The sequence below is a fragment of the Ctenopharyngodon idella genome, chromosome 8 (genome assembly GCF_019924925.1).
Source record: "Ctenopharyngodon idella isolate HZGC_01 chromosome 8, HZGC01, whole genome shotgun sequence".
NCBI lineage: Eukaryota > Metazoa > Chordata > Actinopteri > Cypriniformes > Xenocyprididae > Ctenopharyngodon > Ctenopharyngodon idella.
The window spans coordinates 15,380,306-15,401,814 of NC_067227.1; the positions used below are offsets into that span (position 1 = coordinate 15,380,306).

The window sequence follows — 21,509 nt, forward strand, 5'->3', positions numbered from 1 at the left end:
TAATTCCATAAAATAAATGGACACGACTTAATTAATAATTCCTCAATAGTAAACCTGTACAAACCAACGCATTTACATGTGAGTCTGTATTTCTGACTATTTGAATATTAAGTTACAACCAAATAAATTCATAGTTATTCGTGTTGGTTAAATTTCAGTATGGAAACAATTAATGTAAATGATTCCAAAGAACTGCAGTGTCATACTGACACCTAAAATTCAAACTCCTCCCTGTCACTCCCCTTCCAACTAGAAAATGCAACATAAACATAACGTTTACTGTAGCAGCCCCCACTCCCCCCTCTTTATAGCTTGCAAAATGTTTTTAACCCTCTGGGGACTTCATTAACAGTGTTTAAGCTGCCGCTGAGTACAATGTTGATGCTGAGGACAGTTATATCAGGTGTGATGTAACTTATAATTATTTGCGTTTACACTTTAAGTGGCTTAATATATTAATATTATGCATATTATGCATTCAGCATCTTATGAGGAGCTTTCATGAAGTATTAACATCAGTTTTCTGTCTGGAAAAAAGCATCATTTGTACGGCCCAGTAAAAAAAAAAAAAAAAACTCTTTGCTAAATTGTATCAAATGATCATCACAGTGCAACTGTTACTGTGAATCCATCTGATGTAAGTATGAAACTCTGATGTATGTGTTCTCAGAAGTACAAACCTACTGAGAACAGGTATTTGAGCAGTAGACTGGCAGTGGCTGTAATACAAATGAGCATATGTGAGCGTTTAGGGGAAAGATGTTGATGCACATGAGGTATGTTTTCCCGAGAGGACAGTGAGTGACAGTCTGTGACCGACGCTGATTGGACAGTTACAGTTCTCAGGGGAAAAACAGCACTGTTGGTCTCTCTTAGCTCAACGTGATCTCAGCACAAGTCATAAGAGAGATCAGAGTAGAACCAAGAAACAACAAGAGATAATAAAACATGAGGCAAGCTAAAAAGATTATAAAACAAGCATGAAGAGCGAAGAAAAGAAAAAGTAAAGAGAACAAAGAAAGACGAGCATCATGAATGAGCAGACAGCAGAAAACCCAGCCATCCTGCAGAAGTGGTTGCAAAAGACGAGAAGCAGAGATGACAGAGAGAAGGAGGAAATAAACATGCAGGTTGAAGCTGAGGAACTTGATGTTCATGAAGAAATGGTGGAGAAGAATGGAGCAGCAGAGGTGGTTACAGACAAAGAAATGCAGTCTAGAGTCCATTCAGTGTTCTCTTTGGTAAGGAGTCAGATCAGGACGCAGGCTGGTTTGGATGGTCAGCGCATGGGCATACTGGATGTTGTAAACCAAATCAAGGAACTGGAGAAGAACAAAAAGGAACATGATGAACCTACACCCACAGTTGAGATCAGCTCATCTGAGGAGAACACAGCGGATCAGGCGGTCCAGGAAGAGACTGTAGAAGAGCAAATGACTGGGGAGAATAAGAACGAGAGAGGTGAAGAATTATGTGTAGCCTTGTTGAAGGAGATACTGTTGAACGTAGAGATATTAAAGAAGGATTTAAGAGAGGAGCTCGCTCAGCTTCGCCGTGAGATGGAAACCTACACGGAGCAGGCGCTCTGCGGCCTGGAGACCCGCCTAACTAACTTACTGAGAATACAAGCGCTGGCTTGCACAACTCCCGCTGCACTTCCCAGAAACCACACAGTCGAACCCATGGAGACCAAGAAACACAGACCTCCCAGCATGCCTCCTCTGGGAACATCTAGGAGACGAGTGCTCAACCGCACAATGACCACTATCACCCCTAAAACTTGCCTACCTCTGTCCCTGGGGCCTCGCTCCAATTCAGAGCCACTGGGGGGCTGGGGTGCTGAGACCGCCACCAAGAACAGCGCTCTGATGTTGCTGAGGAGAGATGAGGCGCTAAGTCATCCTCCTGGGCCGTTGCCTCCTGCTCTACCTCCTGCACAGAAAGGCAAGAAGGCTTTGCGAAGCAGGACTCGCACTGGTAAGCCAACATGCTAGAGAGGTCTGTGGAAAAGGTCATTGAAATACCATCAGGGGAGACACCAGCATCATTCTGTACTTTCAGAATCAATGATAGAGATCACAAGATAAGATCATTCAATATGAACAGCTGCGAAGAGAGCTGAGGAGCACAAGTGTTCTCTTCTGTGCTATTCCGTGTTGTTTCTCCATGGAATTATTGAAGACAACCAAGAAAAATCCTACGAAATGAATCTCAAAGAAAAAATAGATGCACCAAGGAGGTGAATAGTATGTATAATGCTGATTACTAAGACATAAAAAATAGCCTATACAGGATGAGGTACAATTTAACTCTTTCAATCTTTGTATGTATATATATATATATATATATTTCTTCCAGGATCCTAATCTATGTATTTTAATTTGTACTGTCCAATTGTATTAATCAAATGAACAGTAAGGTATGTGTAATGTTTTATACATTTAAAATATACATATATAAAATAAGATTACAAATTGTGATTGGTAAAATGTTATTTTGTTGTTTATGATTTTCACTGTTGTATCAAGCACATGAGCTTTATATTAATAATTTCGATTTTATTAAATTGTTTACATCTACTTTACACATCATTATAGATATGACATTAATATTATTTGTGCACATTATTGGATGTATATTGTCAATAATAAAGAAATGAATGCTACAATTTCATTCATTTGTATTTTATTTGCATACATTTGCATACAGTTCCATTAAAATTTATAGGCCCGGTTTCACAGACAGGGCTTAGACTAAGCCAGGATTTAGGCCTTAGCTCTATGAGGACATTTAAGTAGCTTTTATAAATATGCCCTAGAAAAAATAATTTCTGGTGTGCATCTTGAGACAAAACAATGGCACTGACATGTTTTAAGATATGTCAGTGCAAGTTGCTTTCAGTTAAAGCAGCTCAAACATGCATTTTAGTCTGGGACTAGCTTAAGCCTTTTCTGTGAAACCGGGGGATAATGTTGTAATTTTGTTTTGTTTTGTTAAATTATGCATTTCACTTACAAAGTTTCTATTCAAATCGGTATTATAACTATGAACTTTGTTAATAAAAATCCCCATATCAGATTAAAGCACAGGACAACTGCCTAATGCCAACAGTTCTTATTCTTATGCATAAATATATAGGCACAGGCAAATGTATGACATCCCTCTGCAATTTAAGAGCAAAATTATTATTATTATTACAACATCAACAGAAAGGCAGTCACATCTGAAAGATTAAAAAAGAAAATATAACTCAATTTTCCACAACGCATTCTCTACAACATACCACAAAAGAGTGCATATCTTCGATTATTCTATTATCACATAAGCTGGTAGCGACACCTGCTGGTCAAGCAATTTAATATCCAAAATGCATTTGTCAATTTAAAGTTATCAGTGAATCTCGAGTTCTCAGTCAATCCTAAAGTAGTTAAATGTATTAATAGTTTTTATATACTGTTAAAAGAAAACAGTGTTTTAAAACAAACTGTAAACACAAAACGAAAAACACTCAAAATAGTTCCATACGCTGCAGGTCTGCGCAGGTTTGAATTGCGCATGCGCGTCGCGCGTCCCCGTTTGATGACAGCTGTGCACTGTGGCTGTTGCTAAAGGGAGGAGAAAATCTCACGACGGAGGACTTTTTTTTTTATCTCTTTCATTCGCAGTTAGGACCTTTGGAGGACTGAAACGAGAACTAGACTGTAAAACCGATTTGTACCAGTCGCGACTGAATTTAATACTTCACACCCAGCCGTCAAATTAGTCGGTAAGTCTGTTGTACGCTGGTTCGAGCTGGTTAATGTGACACTGCGAACTGAGCGTTAGCTGCTTGTTGGCCTGCTTGTCTCGGTCATATTGTCACCTTTTGTTTTTTTAACCCCGTTTGTTTCCAAATTAAGCTCTCAGGAACATATTTCGATTTCTTGGCACATTGTTACCTGAATGTAGATTTCAAAGCGCTACTGAGCGAAGTGTTTCATTTATTCTTGCGCTATAAAACACGATGATTCCTTCGCTTTTGGTCGCTGACACACCGACTCTTGTAGCTTTTGTTGTTGTCATGCACTTCTCATTGACAGTCATGCTGGTGTGTTAATTCCAGGCAGCTACAGTGTTTTATTTCACAGTGTAAGGCCCTAAGTGGTTCGTGTAATTTCCTTTCAATGTGAATTGCACAAATATTTGCAGCCGATATATTATTCTGTTGTCAATCACATTATCAGGTCTCGCGCTACTATGTATACAGATGGCTCTTACGTGACTGACGTTAGACATTTCTCATTGTGATCTAAATATGAATGTGAAAAATTAATAGCTGTGATGGATGTCAAATGCTCAGCCATGCACACCTTGGGCAGTGTTTGCGGCAAATATCTAAATACAAGGGTTTGCATGTACACTTATTTCCAAACATAATCATTTGTCTGGAAATACGTGACCTAACTACCCCTAAAGGTAGGTTTAGTTGGCACATATTACTATTAACACTAGTAATTTAGCGAACTTTACATAGAAATGATAAAATGAAAAATAATCCTTAATTTAAAAACAATAATAAGATAAAAAGAAAACAATATGGCACAAGCAGGAGTGCTAATGTTATTCAGTTGATATTCAGCAGTTTGATGTCGCTGTTATACAACAGTTCATTAAGCAAGAAGTTAATACTGAGTTTGTTTTATACAGACATTGCCCAGTTTTTATATTACTTAAAGTCAGCATGAATTTCACCCCATCTATTTTTTTTAAATGCATTATTATAGATCTTATTGTGAACAATTCATCTGTGCATGTTTAATTTTGTATTTTTTTGACTTAGTAATGTTTAATCAAAATGTCATAACTTGATCTAGTGAAAATCCTGACATATCCAGGACTTCTCCAATCATTTAGTCCGCTTAAACATCATTCCTCCGCAATCGACTTCATTTTTTTAATGTAACATCCACGTCAAAATCTATTCAACATTTTTTTCTTTTTTGATAATAATCCTTTTCACTCTTAAGTAAATCACAACAAGGAAGAAAAGATCTGTTGCTACGGTTTCATTGCATCTTTAACCGCCTATGGAAATCCTCAAAAAAAGAGCCAAAACTTTATAAATTGCGTGCACAAGCTAGCCTTTTTTAAAATCCTAGTGGTATTTCAAATAAATATCACTGCTGGAATGCACTGATTGGACATAATTAAGAGCAAGTACAAAATAAATAGCCTGTATTTGTGTTTTTGAATGGGTATTTGGGTAATTTCAGGGGAGGGAAACTGTGATCCGTTACAGCTTGCTTGCTTAAACACGCACTGTCTCAGAAAAGCTGGTCTTGTATCTCGTAAACAACTGCCAAATCCTAGAGCGCTCTTGTTTTCTTATCAGTCAGCTGTGTGTGGCTGGCACATTTTCTGATCTAATTCATCCCCCAACTGTTTGGCCGTCCTCATGTAGCCTCATATTGAGGGTATAAAACTCCTCCCATAGCATCTCCTCAACACATGCCAAAGCTGTGACATTAGGTTAGCGGTGCTCTTTGAGTAGCAGACTGGAGTTTATTTGATGCATTAACTATTTTAGTGGGGCTTATATCTCTACACCTTCTTTCAGTGATGTAGTGAAAGCTCAATAAGGATGTTTCATGATGCCAGTTTACTCCTACCTCTGCCAAATGTCCTTTTGTTAAAGTCCTGACGAACCATTTCAGCTTTAATAGGTGGTTTTGAATTTTTAACAGGATGCAGTTTTCTGTCATGTGACTGAGGCAGTGTACAAACTGTTGAGGTGATGCTGAGGTCAAGCAGGATGTGTTTCCAGCAGGGTCAGGAGTTAGGAAGTGTGTAACTCCAGATAGTTTGTTCATGTGTGTGTGTGTATGTGATCATGTGTGAGTAAGAGAGTGCACTGACACATGTAGTAATGTCAGAGGGGCCCTTAGCATATTTTTCTTGGCGCCTTGCTGTTGGTATTTGGCAAAACTGAGAAAACTGACAATTCTTGAACATCATGTGCTTGTAAACATATCAGGATGTGATTCATCCTCGTCTTCTGAGATTTGCTATTTTAGATGCTTCAGTTTGGCATGTATTTCAGTATGGAACAATGCATCCAAAACTAATTCTTTTTATTTCTGGATAAATTGAGAATCACAATATTTTTTTTGCTTAAAATAGAAATCATGATTCACCCACGATTCTGAGTCAACTAAACAAAATAACATGTTATTTACTAGAGGTTCTGACAAAATGTTAATTTCTGCAGTCTTTTTAAAAAATATGTAATTAATTTGAATGAATTTTTTTTTGTAAAATCGTTTGGAATGGCGAATGAATGAATGAATGAATGAATGAATGAATTAATTAATTAGGGGTGGGTGATATGGCCAAAATCTTAATTCATGATATAAGTAATTTTATATCACGATAATGATATATATCACAATATAGTTATTTTTGCTTTAAATAAGGTTTTTATGATATAAATGTTTCATAATTTTATAATTCTTATCACCATTTTCAATATCATTTTAAAAAAAATCAATGCTAGCCTAAAAAACTCAAGCTTACTGAAGACAAGTAAACAGTGATAAAGATAGAGCAAAGAAAACAAACTACAATAGAACGAAGACACATTTGAAATAAACCTACCTGAAAAACTTCCAGCACTAGAAATACTACATAAAATGTATAAAGTAATCAAATGCATATTATTTACTGTGTAAATTAAATATACATTTATTATTATTAAAGTTACAAAAGCAAGCAGTGAGAGATTTTCTCTTTTTTGTTGTTTGATTAGCATTAATAATGACAGCAGGTAAATTTGGATGCTGTCCCTTTAAGACCAACTGCACCGATCCATTATACTCATGCCTTGTTCTCAACTGTACCTTAACTTAAGACATAATGGCTCTGTTTACTTGCAAATACATGGTCACTTTGACACAAAAATATGTGTAATTAGCCATTCAAGCCCAATTAGTCGGCAAAAACTACTCAGTTCAGTCCTCACGCGCTCCATGAGCTGGGACTTCATGTCGCGCCTCTCTCAGACAGCGCTGAGAAACAGTCTCTCAGAGAGTGCGTGCATATACTGAAATGAGTTGTCTTTCACTGCTTATTGTACTTCAACGGTTAAAACTAGGGCTGGGTAAAAAATATTGATTTCTCGATTTTAATCGAGTCTCATTTTTACGAACCGATATCGATTCTTAAATCCCAAGAATCGATTAGTCTAGTCTGTTTTCAGTTGATGAATGAACAAAACATGTAGCGCCTCCCATCCAATAAATCGCAATAATATTTGTGCTTTGTTACTTTTGATATGAAGCAAAGTCTCGGATTTCAAATGGCGTCCATCTTATTATGAGATTCAAAAAATAAATACCATTTTGGCGCTGTTTAATGTGACGTGACAGATCGCTTTAGCGCCTCAGTTAAAGAGAAGCGGCAGCACGGAGCGTGAACATCCTCTCCTCCATTTTAATACTAGTTACAGCGCGAAATAAACATGAATAAACATCTGAAGGTATGTTAAAATATACAGTACAACTTACCAAAATCCGTATAATGTCTCGTGTAATAGCTCAATCAGTGTTCGGAAAGACGTCAATAAAACAGCTTGTAAACAATGTCACGTAACGTCACATTTACCTCTGAAAAACATATTGACCATAAACTCATTAGTCAGCTAGAAAAGTGTTCTCTAGAAAGCAACATTCTGATAAATATAGCTATGCACCGTTACGACTACTAGCTGGCCTCCGTTACACATATTCATTATAATTTTTAATGTTCTTCAATATTTAATGCATGTTTGAATAAATCAGTTATGACAGCTGCGATTTAAATGTTTATATTTAAAAAAAACGAATTGGAGTAGAAATATGATTATTTAATTCTAAACTTTATTTATAATAAAACATCATTGAGTGTAATTTAAGTGTTTGTATATAAATAAGTTAATTTAACCTTCAATATTAATAGTAGTACCAACTGACTTACATGTGTAGGTTACAGCATTAGTTGAGAAATTTTTTCCTCTAGAAAATTTGCCATGTACTGTATCTGAAATACTACATCCAAAATAATCAAAATCGAAACGAAATCGTAATCGAATCGAAAGCATGTGAATAGTAATCGAATCAAATCGTGAAAATTGTGTCAATACCCAGCCCTAGTTAAAATCAATTGTTTTTAAACCACAATGCTTAAAAACGCATGCAAACGAATTGCTTTTGTGACCGCGCAGCACAACACAGCATGTGAGCGTAACCACAATAGAGACGATAGTCCAAAATCTATATTGGTTGACAAATTTCTACTGGTTAATCGTGTCTACCGATATTTCACCCACCCCTAGTGTTACTTGTTCCATTACTGGATGAATTTGCATTTTTGAACGAATCTTGTGAATGAATGATTCAGTGACTCACTCATAAAGACTTGCCTTGTTCCATTACTGGATGAATCAGCATTTAACAAATCTCTTGAATGAATGATTCAATAAGTATGTTTTTATCAGTCACTTGTCGCCACCTACTGGTGTAACAATGTAATTGATAAAGTCTTTATTTGAAGCATCAAAGTTACTTTCAAAAGATAATTGACTCTATTTTAAACACTACTGTAGTCATCAGTGTTTATATCCAAACTATAAACTTTTATTCCAGTACTTCTGTGTTGTTGAGACTGAATTGAAAAGACTGTTTGTGAAGCTCTTTCATATCTATACAACTGCTCTCTCTGGGGCAGCGGCAGCACCAACACAGATTTGAATGTTTGCTGTAATCAATACTGAATCGTTGTCATTTAGGAATCAGATCGCATGGGCATTTGAATCAAGATCGCGATCTTTTAACAATTAATCGTGCGCCTCTATTATGACTTTAAGGATGCACCTTTTGAAAATTCTGACAGATACAAATATGAAAATAACTATTTTCTATGGCAAATAACCAATAAATGACTGATATTAGCCTTTCAGATATTAAAAAATAAATAAATAAATACCTGACATGGTTTATCCCAAAAAGGGATAATTCTGTCATCATTTAGTCCCCTGAATGTTGTTTCAAACCTTATGACTTTCTTTCTTTTTTGCAACATAAAGAAGATATTTTGAGAATATGTTTCAGTGTTTTTTTCCATGCATTAGAAGTCAATGGCCATCAAAACCGTGTGGTTACCAAGATTCTTCAAAAGGTTTGGATCGACAAGAAGGGGCGTAAATGATGACAAAATTTATTTCTTGGTGACCTACTCCTTTAAACTCATGTTTATGCTTGACTCGCACTCTTAAATGGGTGGCACATGTTAAGTGTTAAGTGTGCCTTAAGATATTGCAATCCATTTAAATTATTGCTAAAGTAAATTATTGTTAAGTTTAACTAGTCTTGAATTACTGGAAGCAATAGCCCACAGTGAAATATCCAGTATAAGCCATCTAAATATCCAATATTAGTTAATAAATTTAATCTCTGATATTGAGCAATAACAGTGATAGTCATGTTATTGGTGCAGCTTTATTGTATTAGGTTATATCTATTCTAACACATATTTCCTTGATGGTAATTTAAGTACTTTTACTGGATTTTATATGCTAAAATAAAGAAAAATAGTGAAATGACTAAATGAATGCTCACATCAGAAATATAGAAACATACTGTATTTTATTGAGGAATCATTTGACCTCCTCTTTACGTACTTTTAAACCACGTTTTTCAGATCTGTCAACTACTTCTCTATCTACAACACGAGAAGTTTGATGACTGTTTCTGAGAGCTGCTTGAAATTGAAATTCTCAGGAGGCTAATATCATATGTGTGTTGACTTCTGCTTTCATCAAATTAGATTTTTCTTTAAGTTTTGATTGGTCACTTGGTTATTGGCAGTCATGCTATTTTTGGCTCACTATTCCATCAGCAGTCAATTTTTTTTGAGGTGCAATATTGCTTCCATGTAATGGCGTGTACAGGTGTTTCTTAGATCCTTGATTTTCGGTGGCTTTTTAATGAAATCTCAAAGATGACTAAGCTGTGCATGTGGTTGTTATTTTACCTCTGGATTCTTGCCAAGGTACTCAAACTTGCTTGGTACACTATTTCTGTAAACCAAAGAGATATTGTTTCGCATTGTCAAAAGAGAGCAGAAAGCATCCTGGGTTGGAGACATTTCTGTGCAGTACTCCCACACCCTCATGTATGCCAGGCTGGTGGAATGAATTATATTTCTCAGAAAGACTTTGTGCTTTGTTATGGGATTTTTAGTGGTCAGTTAGATACCAGTAGAAGCAGAAAAATACAGATCTGAATGCTTTTAAAAGGGCTTTCAGTAGAGCTCCACTGACCAAGTGTTATCTCTTTGCGTGTACATTTAGTAGTTGTAAATGGAAATGTGGTTGGGATGCTTGGCCACCGAAAGAGCATCCCACTCCACATCACATCCCCAGCTAGTGACGTTAGCTGCCTCCATTTCTTAGATGTTGTCTCTTTGTGCTCATAATTGCATGAAAATTGTATACTTCGACTCTGGATTTCTCATCTGCTCAGTCACTATTACATCCACAATGCTGTTCATTGCAGAGTCAGACTGCATTCGATGCTGAATGTGCAAGTAATTTCTCTCATGAGTGGTTTGGACTGGTCCATTATAGTAAATATGTGAAAGTACATGATGTTGCATCTAGCTTGTGATTCATATCCCACAGAGCTCCTTACTGCGGTGCTTTAAGGGCACTGAGAGCAATGATTCAACCAGATGCAAAGAGGAAGAAGAAATGAAAAACGGATCCTCGTTAAGGCACCAACCTAACCTGAGAGTTACACTCAGCTCACACTGTGTTTCCGGTCAGTTTGTCCTAAACAGAATTGCTTTTTTTTTTTTTTTTTTTTCATTGGTGGTAACAAATGCATAAAGCATAAAGAATTCACAACTTTGTATACTCAAGAGTAACAGTTTTATTATATGTTTATATATATATAGTAATTTAATTTAAAATGGGTAAAAGTAGTAAAGTTAGACAGTAATAAAGGAGAAATTCTTTTAATCAGCAAGGACACATTAATAATAAAAATTTACAGTAAAGACATTTATAAATGTTACAAAAGATTTCTTTTACAAATAAATGCTGTTCTTTTGAACTTTCTATTCATCAGAGAATCACTTTTTCCACAAAAATATAAGAAAAATATTAAAGGTGGCCTGAAACAGAAGTGGCTCTTGTCTTTTCTTCCCTATGTGACATAAAAAAAACAGATAAATCATTTATAACGAACACTGCAAAACCGTTTTCAACATTGATAATTATAAGAAATGTTTCTTGAGCACCAAATCAGCATATTAGGATGATTTCTGAAGGATCATAACGACTGACTGCTGGAAGTTATGCTTTGCCATCACAGGAATAAATTAATTTTTCAAGTATATTAAAATAGAAAACAGTTATTTTAAATATTAATAATATTTCACTGTATTTTTAATAAAAAAAGCAGATCTTGTGTGCTTAAGAGACTACTTTTAAAAACATTAAAAACTCTTACCGAACCCAAACTTTTGAATAATACATTTGTTCAAATGAATATATATATAGGCCCGGTTTCACAGACAGGGCTTAAGCTAAGCCAGGATTAGGCTTTATTTCAATTAAGGTATTTAAGTAGCTTTTATAAACATACCCTAGAAAAAAAACATTACTACTGTGCATCTTGAGACAAAATAACGGCTCTGACTTTTTTTTAAAGATATGTCAGTGCAAGTTACTTTCAGTTAAAACAGCTCAAACATGCATTTTAGTCTAGGACTAGCTTAAGCCTTGTCTGTGAAACCGAGGAAAAATGTTTTAATAAGATAAAATTAGATGCCATTTTAATCAGAGTAAAATTGCTTAAAATTAATGAATAGGACATGGTGAAATACCAATTAAATTTAAAGGATATTTTTGTCAAAAGACAAAAAAAAGAGTGCAGTTTTGAGTTTAACCAGATTTGAGAAAGGTTGATGCATTTAGACTAGGAAGACAAGTCTAATGACAAGATAGTATACTGTGTGTGTGTTTGCATTCGAGTGTTGTCGGCTTGCTCAATGCAGACATGCTTGTTATTCAAATTAAAGGGAGCTCAGTCATTTTAATCAAAAGAAAATTGTAGCCTATGGAAAGTGAACTGTAGCTGTAACAGCATTGTACTGTAGTTTGATATGACACAGTACTGAAATATCAGCAAGTACCAAAAAGAATTTATTGGTAGTTGTACTTGGCCTTTTAAAAAAGTTATCTGTGCGTCTTTACTTTAGATCTCTGGGCTACTTTCTTGAATACGTTTTGACATTTTGTTCTCTTGCATAAGAATACACTAAGCACACATCCATCTCTCTCCATTCCTCCTCAGAGTGAGTGAGTCTGCTCTACCTGCTCAAATGCTGTCAGATCTAATCCAAACGCAGCTCTTCAGAACAGAGGAACTGAAAAAAGGACCTTCCTCCTGTTCTCAATGCTTTTAGAAAGTGTGCCTTTCTGTGTTGCTAAAAACAGCATCGGCTGCAGTCCAAAACCTGAAAAAAGTGAAAGTAAACTGATCTCTGGGTTTTAGTTGCTTTTGAATTCATTGCTGCTGATATTGACAGTCAGTCAGTCTTATCATATTACTAAAACATCCCTGGGATGTTGTAGTGTAGAAACACTGCTGCATAATAACTTATTAATCTCAGCCTGTCCTTTTGTATAAGATGTGAAACATTTCCATTTTTCATAGATCCATTGATGTTTTCTTGATCTTTTTGATCATCAAAATAGGGCGACTATGTCTAGAAAATGTTCTCTGCTCCTTTAACTTCCTGTACCAGAAATTTGGCAGTGCAAGAAAAGAAGCATGTTAGTTAAAATGCCTCTCTTTATTTCTCTGTGGTTCTATTATGGTCTAGTTTGTACTTTGCCTCACTGCACGACTGCAGATGTTTTGTCTAATATGTTTAGTGTGAGAAAAACAGGACCATTTTGATTATGGAAATTTGGTAACCTTTAGTTTCTTTTCTGTTTGCACAATTAATCAAATGATTCTTTAAAAATATATTTTTTTACTGGTTTAAAATAAATGATTGAACTGTAAAAGTTGAGACATGATACATTCCGGTAAGTTGTACTGTATCTTTCAACATACCTTTGATGTTCATTCATGTTTTTCGAGATATAAGAAAAGACTTGCGCTCCGCGCTGCTGCCTGAACTGAGGCATTACAGCATTGAAAACTGAAACTTTTATTCTTATCAGAAGTAATAAAGCACAAAGCTTTTTGCGATTATTGGATGGGAGGCAATACAAAAACACAGACCTGGCAACCCTGGCTTGAACTACGGGTGATTCATGGGGTCAGAAAGGGCCTGCTTAAACGTAACTATTTTTAAGCTGTTAATGCGTTAAAATTCAACACAAGAGTGATTTTCTTCACACACAGTATGTATGAGTTGCAATCTGAACACGTCTTTCCGCACCCTTTTGATTGACAGGATATAATCGGCCCTGATCATCGGCAGTTTTTAAACAATTGGCTGATGGCCGATAGTGATAATAATAGCTTTTATCGGCCAATACCGATTGTTGGCCAATGCATCGGTGCATCTCTAGTAATAATGTACATAAAAGTATCTTGCTATTACCATCTGATACCACATGGCCAACTAAGCTAAGTTTAGATCTGTGGAAAGGTAGGCCTAGTTGTTTGCTCTGTTTAATAGTTTTTCTTTGGTAAGCTCATTTAATGTAACTTAGCACATACTTTTGCTATTTATAAGCTTTTAAGGCGCAAAAGCCATTACAACTACCTTAAACTTTCTCAGAATAGAAGTAAGTGAATAGGTGGCCTTTTCCTGTGCCCCTGAGACTAAATCTTCACATACCACTGCATTCAACCGCAAAACACTGAGCACAGTGATGTGCTTTATTTGGCAGGATGACAAGAGGTTGAGCTGATTCAGGAGTGAGTGGTACAAGAGGCCTCCGCGGATGTACTGATATTCCGCTCTGTGTTTGTGGGCTGCTATACGGATGCGCAGGGGCCTGGCTCAATCGAGGGCGTCTCTGGGCTGCTCTTCATCCCACGTTCTCCTGTGTAACTGTGCTTTACAAAGATCTTTGTGCCTGAGGAACGGTCCAAGAAATTATTTGAATTTTCTGCATTTTCTCTAGTTTGAATGTTTGCATGTGTGTACATTCACACTTGTGTGTGTGAGAGAGTGAATGGGGCTTGTGTGTGTGCTTTCTGTTTGTCTACATCCCTCCACTATATGAGAAAGCAAAGGCAACCAATGTGATTTGCATATTGTGTTATGGCCATCCGTGAGTATCTGGCAGGTCTGGCTGGTAATCTCAACATCTACATCAACAATTTTTTTTTTTTTTTTTTTTTAAGTTTTTATTGCAAAGGGATACATTTCACAACATCTGTTCATGGCATTTGTCACTTTTACAGCATTTCCAGCTTACAAAATATAATCATTAATCAAGAATATCAAATCTCTAAAGTGATAAGTTCTTCATAATAACAACAATGTATCACTTTAATTCTGCTCATTAAAGGTGCAGTATGTAATAATTTTGTCCGCTAGAGGTCGCTAGAAGCCTATTCAAAACAAAGGCGTAGCTTGATGACGCCAAGTTTTAGAGCGGAATCTTGGGACATGTGGTCTTCATCTCAACGGACGGTGCAAAAGAATAGGGATTGGAGTCAGGAACAAGTCATGTTCATTGATGCGATTATTAACGTTACTATAATATGAAGCAGAGCAGGACCGAGTGTTGTGGGAGCTGAACGAGGCCGCTGGAGCGATTGCGCAACACACGCCTCACGAGCAGCAGAACTTTTATTAATGCACAGTCGCCGGCCATGCCGGTCATGAGTATGAGGTAACACAGCTCTGTTTATCATATTAGATACATTTGAGTGTGTTGTAAATGATGTTATAACGTTACTCTGTGCGTTCGCTCGGCGGCTGCTGTGAGACACTGTTGCACACTGCAGTAAGTTAGATCGATTTTAGAATATCATATTAAATACTGGATGGCTTGTGTTGATAAATGGCATGCAATTAATTTTAAAACGTATTGCATGATGGAGAAAATGCTGTATTACTGTTACTAAAAATTAAGCAGCATCTGATTATGCTATGTTAGCTACTTCACAAAATAGTGTTTTTCTCTGAGGCATGTTAAAGCATGGTACTCGCAAAAAATCAAGAAAATTAGATTTAAACAATAAGACTAAATGTGTTGAGCTATATAACAACAATTAGTTTTCTGTCTATAAATGTATCAAAACAGTTGTTCCCTTGTCTATTAAAATGTGTAATATTTTAGAGCGTCTTTGGTGTTTCCATGGTTTCTACAAAATAAAACCGGAAACCGAGGGTAATGCGGGTATGCCGCCATTGACAGGCGACTCCTCACACGTCCCGGAGCCTTGGTTAAAATAGCAATTTTCTCATGATTTACAAATAGTTGGAAACATTTGGGATATTGTAAGTACTCAAGTGAACAAAAAAATATAACACTGGCCTAGTGGTTTTTGGATATTTTACTGCAAAAATATTACATATTGCACCTTTAAGCAAATCCTCAATTTTAACACAAAAACTATTTAAACTAATTTCAGTTTTAGTTTTAGTAATTTTAGTACTTAAATGTATTTATTTCAGTTAGTTACAAAGGCTACATTTCTGTTTATTTAATCTAGTTTAGATTTTATTCTAATATTTATATTTTATCATCTTATTTTCAATTATCAGAAACAATTTTTTAATAGTTTTAGTTGTTAACCTGATGACTGGTGGTGAAGCATACTGTCTAAAAGACATTTTATGTGGTCTTTGCATTGTTGGTCATTATGTTAATGCATGATTTAACAATGGATTATTAATGGATTTAACTGCTGTAAAATCCTTAATACTCTTAGCTGCATTCGTGTACCGATAGAATGATTTTGGTCAAAGATTATGGCAGAGTTTGTGCATAGCATCTGTTTTACACACAAAACCAATAAGCAGAAATGATGCATTTCATGCCTTGCTTCTTTTTACGGCAGTTTCATGAGGTTAAATGAAACGCATCGGAGCTAAGTGCGTAGTTGCCTTTGCTGTGTGCTGACTCTAGGGTTAAAAAGGTGAAGTAATTAAAAAAACCTATACTTCAGCATGCCCTTTGGACCTTATAAAATTTGTGCAATTTTCTTATGGTGTATGTCTGTGTTTATAGTCTTGTAAGTTCCCTGTACGAAAATTGCTCTATTCTCTCCCATCTCAGAGGAAATAGAGCAGTCTTCCTGTTTAGGCCTGATTATTTGTCTTACACAGTTGAATTTGTGCTACTCAGCAGCTCTGTTTATTGACTTTATCTGTAGTGATTTTGTTTTAATAGTAGGACTTATGTGCTTTTATCCTACTACGATACAGTATGTGTAATATTGAGATGTAATGGGAGTGTATTACTGAATCCATGTTTGGAAAAGTTAGAGTTAGATGACACTACACTTCAGAAGGAACCGAACCTGCCGTCCAATAAATACTTCTGCTTACTTCATAGAAGAAATCGTAGCCTACCTCTTTTGTTCCATTGTGATTTACTACGATGACTCATTTGACATAGGGCTGGGCAGTATATCAACTTTGTATGATATATCACTATATTTTTATAAATGATATAGGATAAGGCAGTACGTTTATTTCGATATGCAATAGTTTGATATTACGAGCGCATCTGAAAAATAGTGGAGGACACACAGTGAGCTGCAGCAGGGAAAGTGCATAATCCAAATAGTCCTTAACATGAGACATGCCTTTTATTTTTTTTATTCAAATAGAAAAAAGTAGAAAATACCGGGATATATACTGTATATTGCCTTTCAACTAAAAAACACAGAGATAACCTTTTTCTTTTGTACATATCGCCCAGTCCTGTGACATATCCACACAAGACAACAATGTTTAATAAAAAACATAAATGTGTTTATGTCAGTACAAGTAAAAATGTGAACAAATGAGACAACAGGAAAAGAGAACCTATGCCAAAATACAAAATAGCTTTATTTGATGTGAATGAAAATGTACTGTCCATCATACTTTTGTGTAGGCATTTGACATGCATTTTAACATAGCTCTTTATGCAATTTTTTTTTGTTTACATAAATCTTTGTTTACAATCTGTTAAACAGTTTGCTAAAAAATTAGACGTCACGTTACATTTGAACTTAATACACTATGACATATTGTGCGAACTGTCTGAGAAAACTGTTATCCAGGTCAATGCAAAATGTCTAGTAGATTTATTAAAGTTAACTTGATGTGTTTTGTCTTGAGCAACAGAAAAATCACATTCAGTTGACTAGAATAACTGTACTAGACTGACTGTTCTTCTGTCACTCACAGCCTCTTCTTTTTTTAATTCATGTCTAATTAATTATGGCATCTGCTTCAACTGAATTCTATTGTTTTGATCAGTATTCATTGTCTCTGAACCCCATTGAAAACAGTTGCTCAAGTTTATGTCAGTTTCCCATTGGGGTGGGTGGTATAACCAAAAACGCATCATGCTTTTGAGTAATTTTTTATCATGGTAACTGCATGTAATTAATTCTGAAGAAAAAATACTGCTCAGCTTTTGTTACTCATAGTTTGCCCATCTCTTGTATTGAATTGACATTATATTCAGTTGACAATTCTGTTGTAGTACTCTTTCAGTGCTACTACTTTACTTGTTTTGCTGTCTATCTGCAGCGCCGTGGCTGAGCTGAACGATGGTGAAGCCAGACATTCACACTCTGGCCCACCACCTGAAGCAGGAACGGCTGTATGTGGCATCAGAGAAGCAGCTCATCCAGCGGCTCAACAACGAAGTGCTAAAGACGGCGGAGAGGCTCTACCGCGCAGCCTGGATCGCCAAACAACAAAGGATCAACCTCGACCGCCTCATCCTAACCAGGTGACTGCACTCCAGACCTGCTAAACCAACTGACTCTGCCTTGTGATTTTCTTTCATGACTCATTACCTGATTAACTGAACTGGAAGAATCACAAAGATTACATTGCATATTATCTCAGTGGTAGTGGCTGGGGAAAGAGCCAAATGAGTATTCTGGCATGGCAAGTTCTGACATCTGATTGACTAATACTTTCTTTTATGTCTTTCATCATTTTAGAATTAGTTAGAAGAAAGAAAAAAAAAAAAAAGGCATCTTTTACTCACTGTAGTGTTGTTCCAAACCTGTTTGAGTTTCTTTCGAAAGAAATGTTGAAGAATGTTCCAGATGCTTTTCCCCATACAACAGCTTGGTTTCCCATTCGCTTTAAAAAATCCTCAATTGCAATTTTCCCATGTCAAGTAACTGGCAAAATACCGGAAGTGGCAAATTCCACGCCAGAGAATCCATGAACCGCATTATTAGACCCTTTTCTAAGGCCGCATGATGTATAAAACCATTTAAAAATCATCGCATAGTGCTATTGTGAATTTGCAAAAGCTGCGATTCAGTTAAATAAGTATATGCGCTGCAGATTTAATATATATGCTATTTTAATATTTACATTTCATCAGATTTGTAAGGTAAATTATTTATAAAATGTGAACTGTTCATCGTGATTTCAAAAGCAAAGTTGTGTTCAAGAAATTACAGTGGCTGTAGCATTTCTATCATAAAGAAGTGGCCAAATATTAAAGATTAAGTAAACATTTGAATTAAATGTTCAGCCAATATTAAACAAGAATTTGATCTGCTGTAAAGTGTAACAACACCAGGTCATTGGCACCCTCTGCAGGCATTTGATGATTTGTTTATTCTGTAAATTATGTATTTAAACAGTGTTGTTCTATAAAACCATATGATTACTTGCTTTTGAAACCCTGTTAGACCAACCTGAATATCTTGAAAAGCACTGTTTATTTCATTTGTAGGTTTGACTTTGTTTTATTGTATTTATTTGTGCTTTTGCTCATAATTGGGTTATTTGTTCTTATTTTATTACTGTTTTAATAATACTTGAAATTTATATTTAAATGGTTATGAATTTAAAATGCACCAATAAATAACCCACAAAACAATCTCTCTTTAACATGGCAAATACCATGGAGAGCCCTATGGTTTCGACGATGCGGAAACGCGGACAGAAACCAGTCACAAATGGAACTTACTGTATTAAACAGAATGCCAATTTTTGGATTAATAAATCTGAAGTAGGGCTGTACAATGAATTAAATCACAATATGGACTAGTGTCTGTGAATATTAAAACTCAGAAAGACCGCTATTGAATCTGAAGTCTTCATGTTCAGCGTGTGTGAATGAGTGCTGCAGTTTGCCTACTACAACATGCTGAAGCACGCGTGACATCTGTGGTGTTTTTAGAGTCTGCTATCTCACTAAATGAGGACATTAACACATGAGCATCATCTGCTCTTGAGTGTTCGCTTCATAAAATTTTTACCATTTCATTCAAGAAAATTTCATTAAGTTTATTGAAACACACAAACTCAAAGGTCTTCATTACAACCTGCCAAAATAAGTTTGGTCTAACTTGAAGATATTATGAAAGAATTATATTACTATTGCACAGTAGAATGTACTTCTTAAAGTAATAATAATTTTAATAATAATACAATTTATTAACATTATTTTAAGGATCATTTAAATTTTAAATTTGATTTAATTTTAAAAGGTTAACTAAATTGTTAGTTTTATAAATTGATTTGATTACCTACATTTTTTTTTTTTTAAGTAAACTTGTATTTAACATTACAAAGTTTTTATTTTCTATGTACTCCTGACAGTGAAATAAGCCATTATAAACTTATATAAATGTCCAGTCATGAAAAGAAAAACATACTTGATATACTGTGAAACCGCCAGAATCTTAAAAAATACAGTGATACAGATTTTTGGTCATTTCGCCCAGCACTACTATCATTTATAGTACATTGCAGCACACTATCAAATGATTAAATCTCCAGTCTTGGATGCTAGAAAGTCCAACATTCAAGATAGTTCAGGGTGGCCCCCTTTCAGTGGGGATTTTTTTAAATCTTCAGTAGGGATATTTTGAATAGTTGTAACCAACCAGCAGATAGTATCTAGATACTTCTTTATCTGAAATGCATTTGCACATTCTTTCCAATGCATCTCCAGCATGATCAGATTTAATTACACAGTTTTTCTGCGATACACTTCTCTGAATGTGCCTCTTTCCTTTCCAGTGTGGAGGCCTCTCCTGCGGAATGCTGCCAGCATGCCAAGTTTCTGGAAGATACACAGTTTGTGGATGGTTATAAGACACTAGGTTTTCAGGAGAGCATCTACGGGGAGTTCTTGGGCCGGTTGAGGGAGAACCCGCGATTGGTGGCATCCTGTCTGGTGGCAGGAGAGAGACTCAATCATGAGCACACGCAGGGGGTCATACACACAGTCTTCACCTCACTCTATGGCAACTGCATCATGCAAGAGGATGAAAGCTACCTGTTGCAGGTACACTGGATATACATGTGTAATGATAGAAATCTGCAGTTGTACCAAAGGACTTAAGCTTTTTTTTTTTTTTTTTGTAAATAATGTAAATAAAAATTGTTTCTGTTTACTAGTCATTAGCCATTACTTTTTAAATATTATTTTTATTATAGTATATATATATATTTATTATATTTTTTATGTGTATTTATTTATTTTTAATTTAATTTTTTTATTGCCTAGATACTTATACCAGGTAACTCTCTTTGTGCTGTCCTCCTCTTACCAGGTGCTGCGTTATTTGGTGGAATTTGAACTAAAGGAGAGTGACAACCCTCGTCGCCTGTTACGGCGAGGCACGTGTGCCTTTAGCATCCTCTTCAAACTCTTCTCTGAGGGCCTGTATTCAGCTAAGCTTTTCCTCACTGCAACCCTCCACGAGCCCATCATGCAACTGCTGGTTGAGGATGAGGACCATCTAGAGACAGATCCAGCCAAACTCATAGAGCGCTTTACCCCAGCCCAGCAGGAGCGCCTGTTTGGGGAGAAAGGCACAGATGAGTACCGCAGAAAAGTTCAGGCGGGGGTGGAGGCCAATGAGGCTAAGCTCGTGGCCCTGGTCAACACCTTTATTGGCTACCTGAAGCAGAACACCTATTGCTTCCCACAGAGTCTGCGTTGGATTGTGTCTCAGATGTATAAGACGCTGGCACGGGTGGAGAGGTTAGAGGTCGGGGAGGTGAGGACGATGTGCACCGACTTGCTGCTCACTTGCTTCATCTGTCCAGCCATTGTCAACCCTGAACAGTATGGCATCATCTCAGATGCACCCATCAATGAGGTGGCTCGTTTCAACCTCATGCAGGTAGGGGATAATAGTGTTGCATCACTATCAGTATATTACAAAACAACTTTAATGTAATTACTTTGGCTGCCATCAGCTAGTTATAATGCTGACAGTATAACAGTATTACAGATTAGAATGTACGCATTCACAACAATTATTTATGAATGGTATTTAGATATATGGTATTAAAAACACATTCAATAT

At 36.1% G+C, this 21,509-nt stretch overlaps 1 protein-coding gene across 7 annotated transcripts in view; it reads left to right on the plus strand.

The window, feature by feature from the left end:
- Positions 1-3,566: 3,566 nt before the first annotated feature.
- gapvd1 (GTPase activating protein and VPS9 domains 1) overlaps positions 3,567-21,509 on the plus strand; it is a 47,091-nt gene continuing 29,148 nt past the window's right edge. For all 7 annotated transcript variants that reach the window (XM_051902571.1, XM_051902573.1, XM_051902574.1 and 4 more), the window contains exons 1-4: positions 3,567-3,766; positions 17,743-17,947; positions 20,212-20,479; positions 20,748-21,323. In XM_051902571.1, the coding sequence (XP_051758531.1) occupies positions 17,763-17,947; positions 20,212-20,479; positions 20,748-21,323 (1,029 nt within the window). In that variant the 5' untranslated portion in view covers positions 3,567-3,766; positions 17,743-17,762. The remainder of the gene's footprint in view (positions 3,767-17,742; positions 17,948-20,211; positions 20,480-20,747; positions 21,324-21,509) is intronic.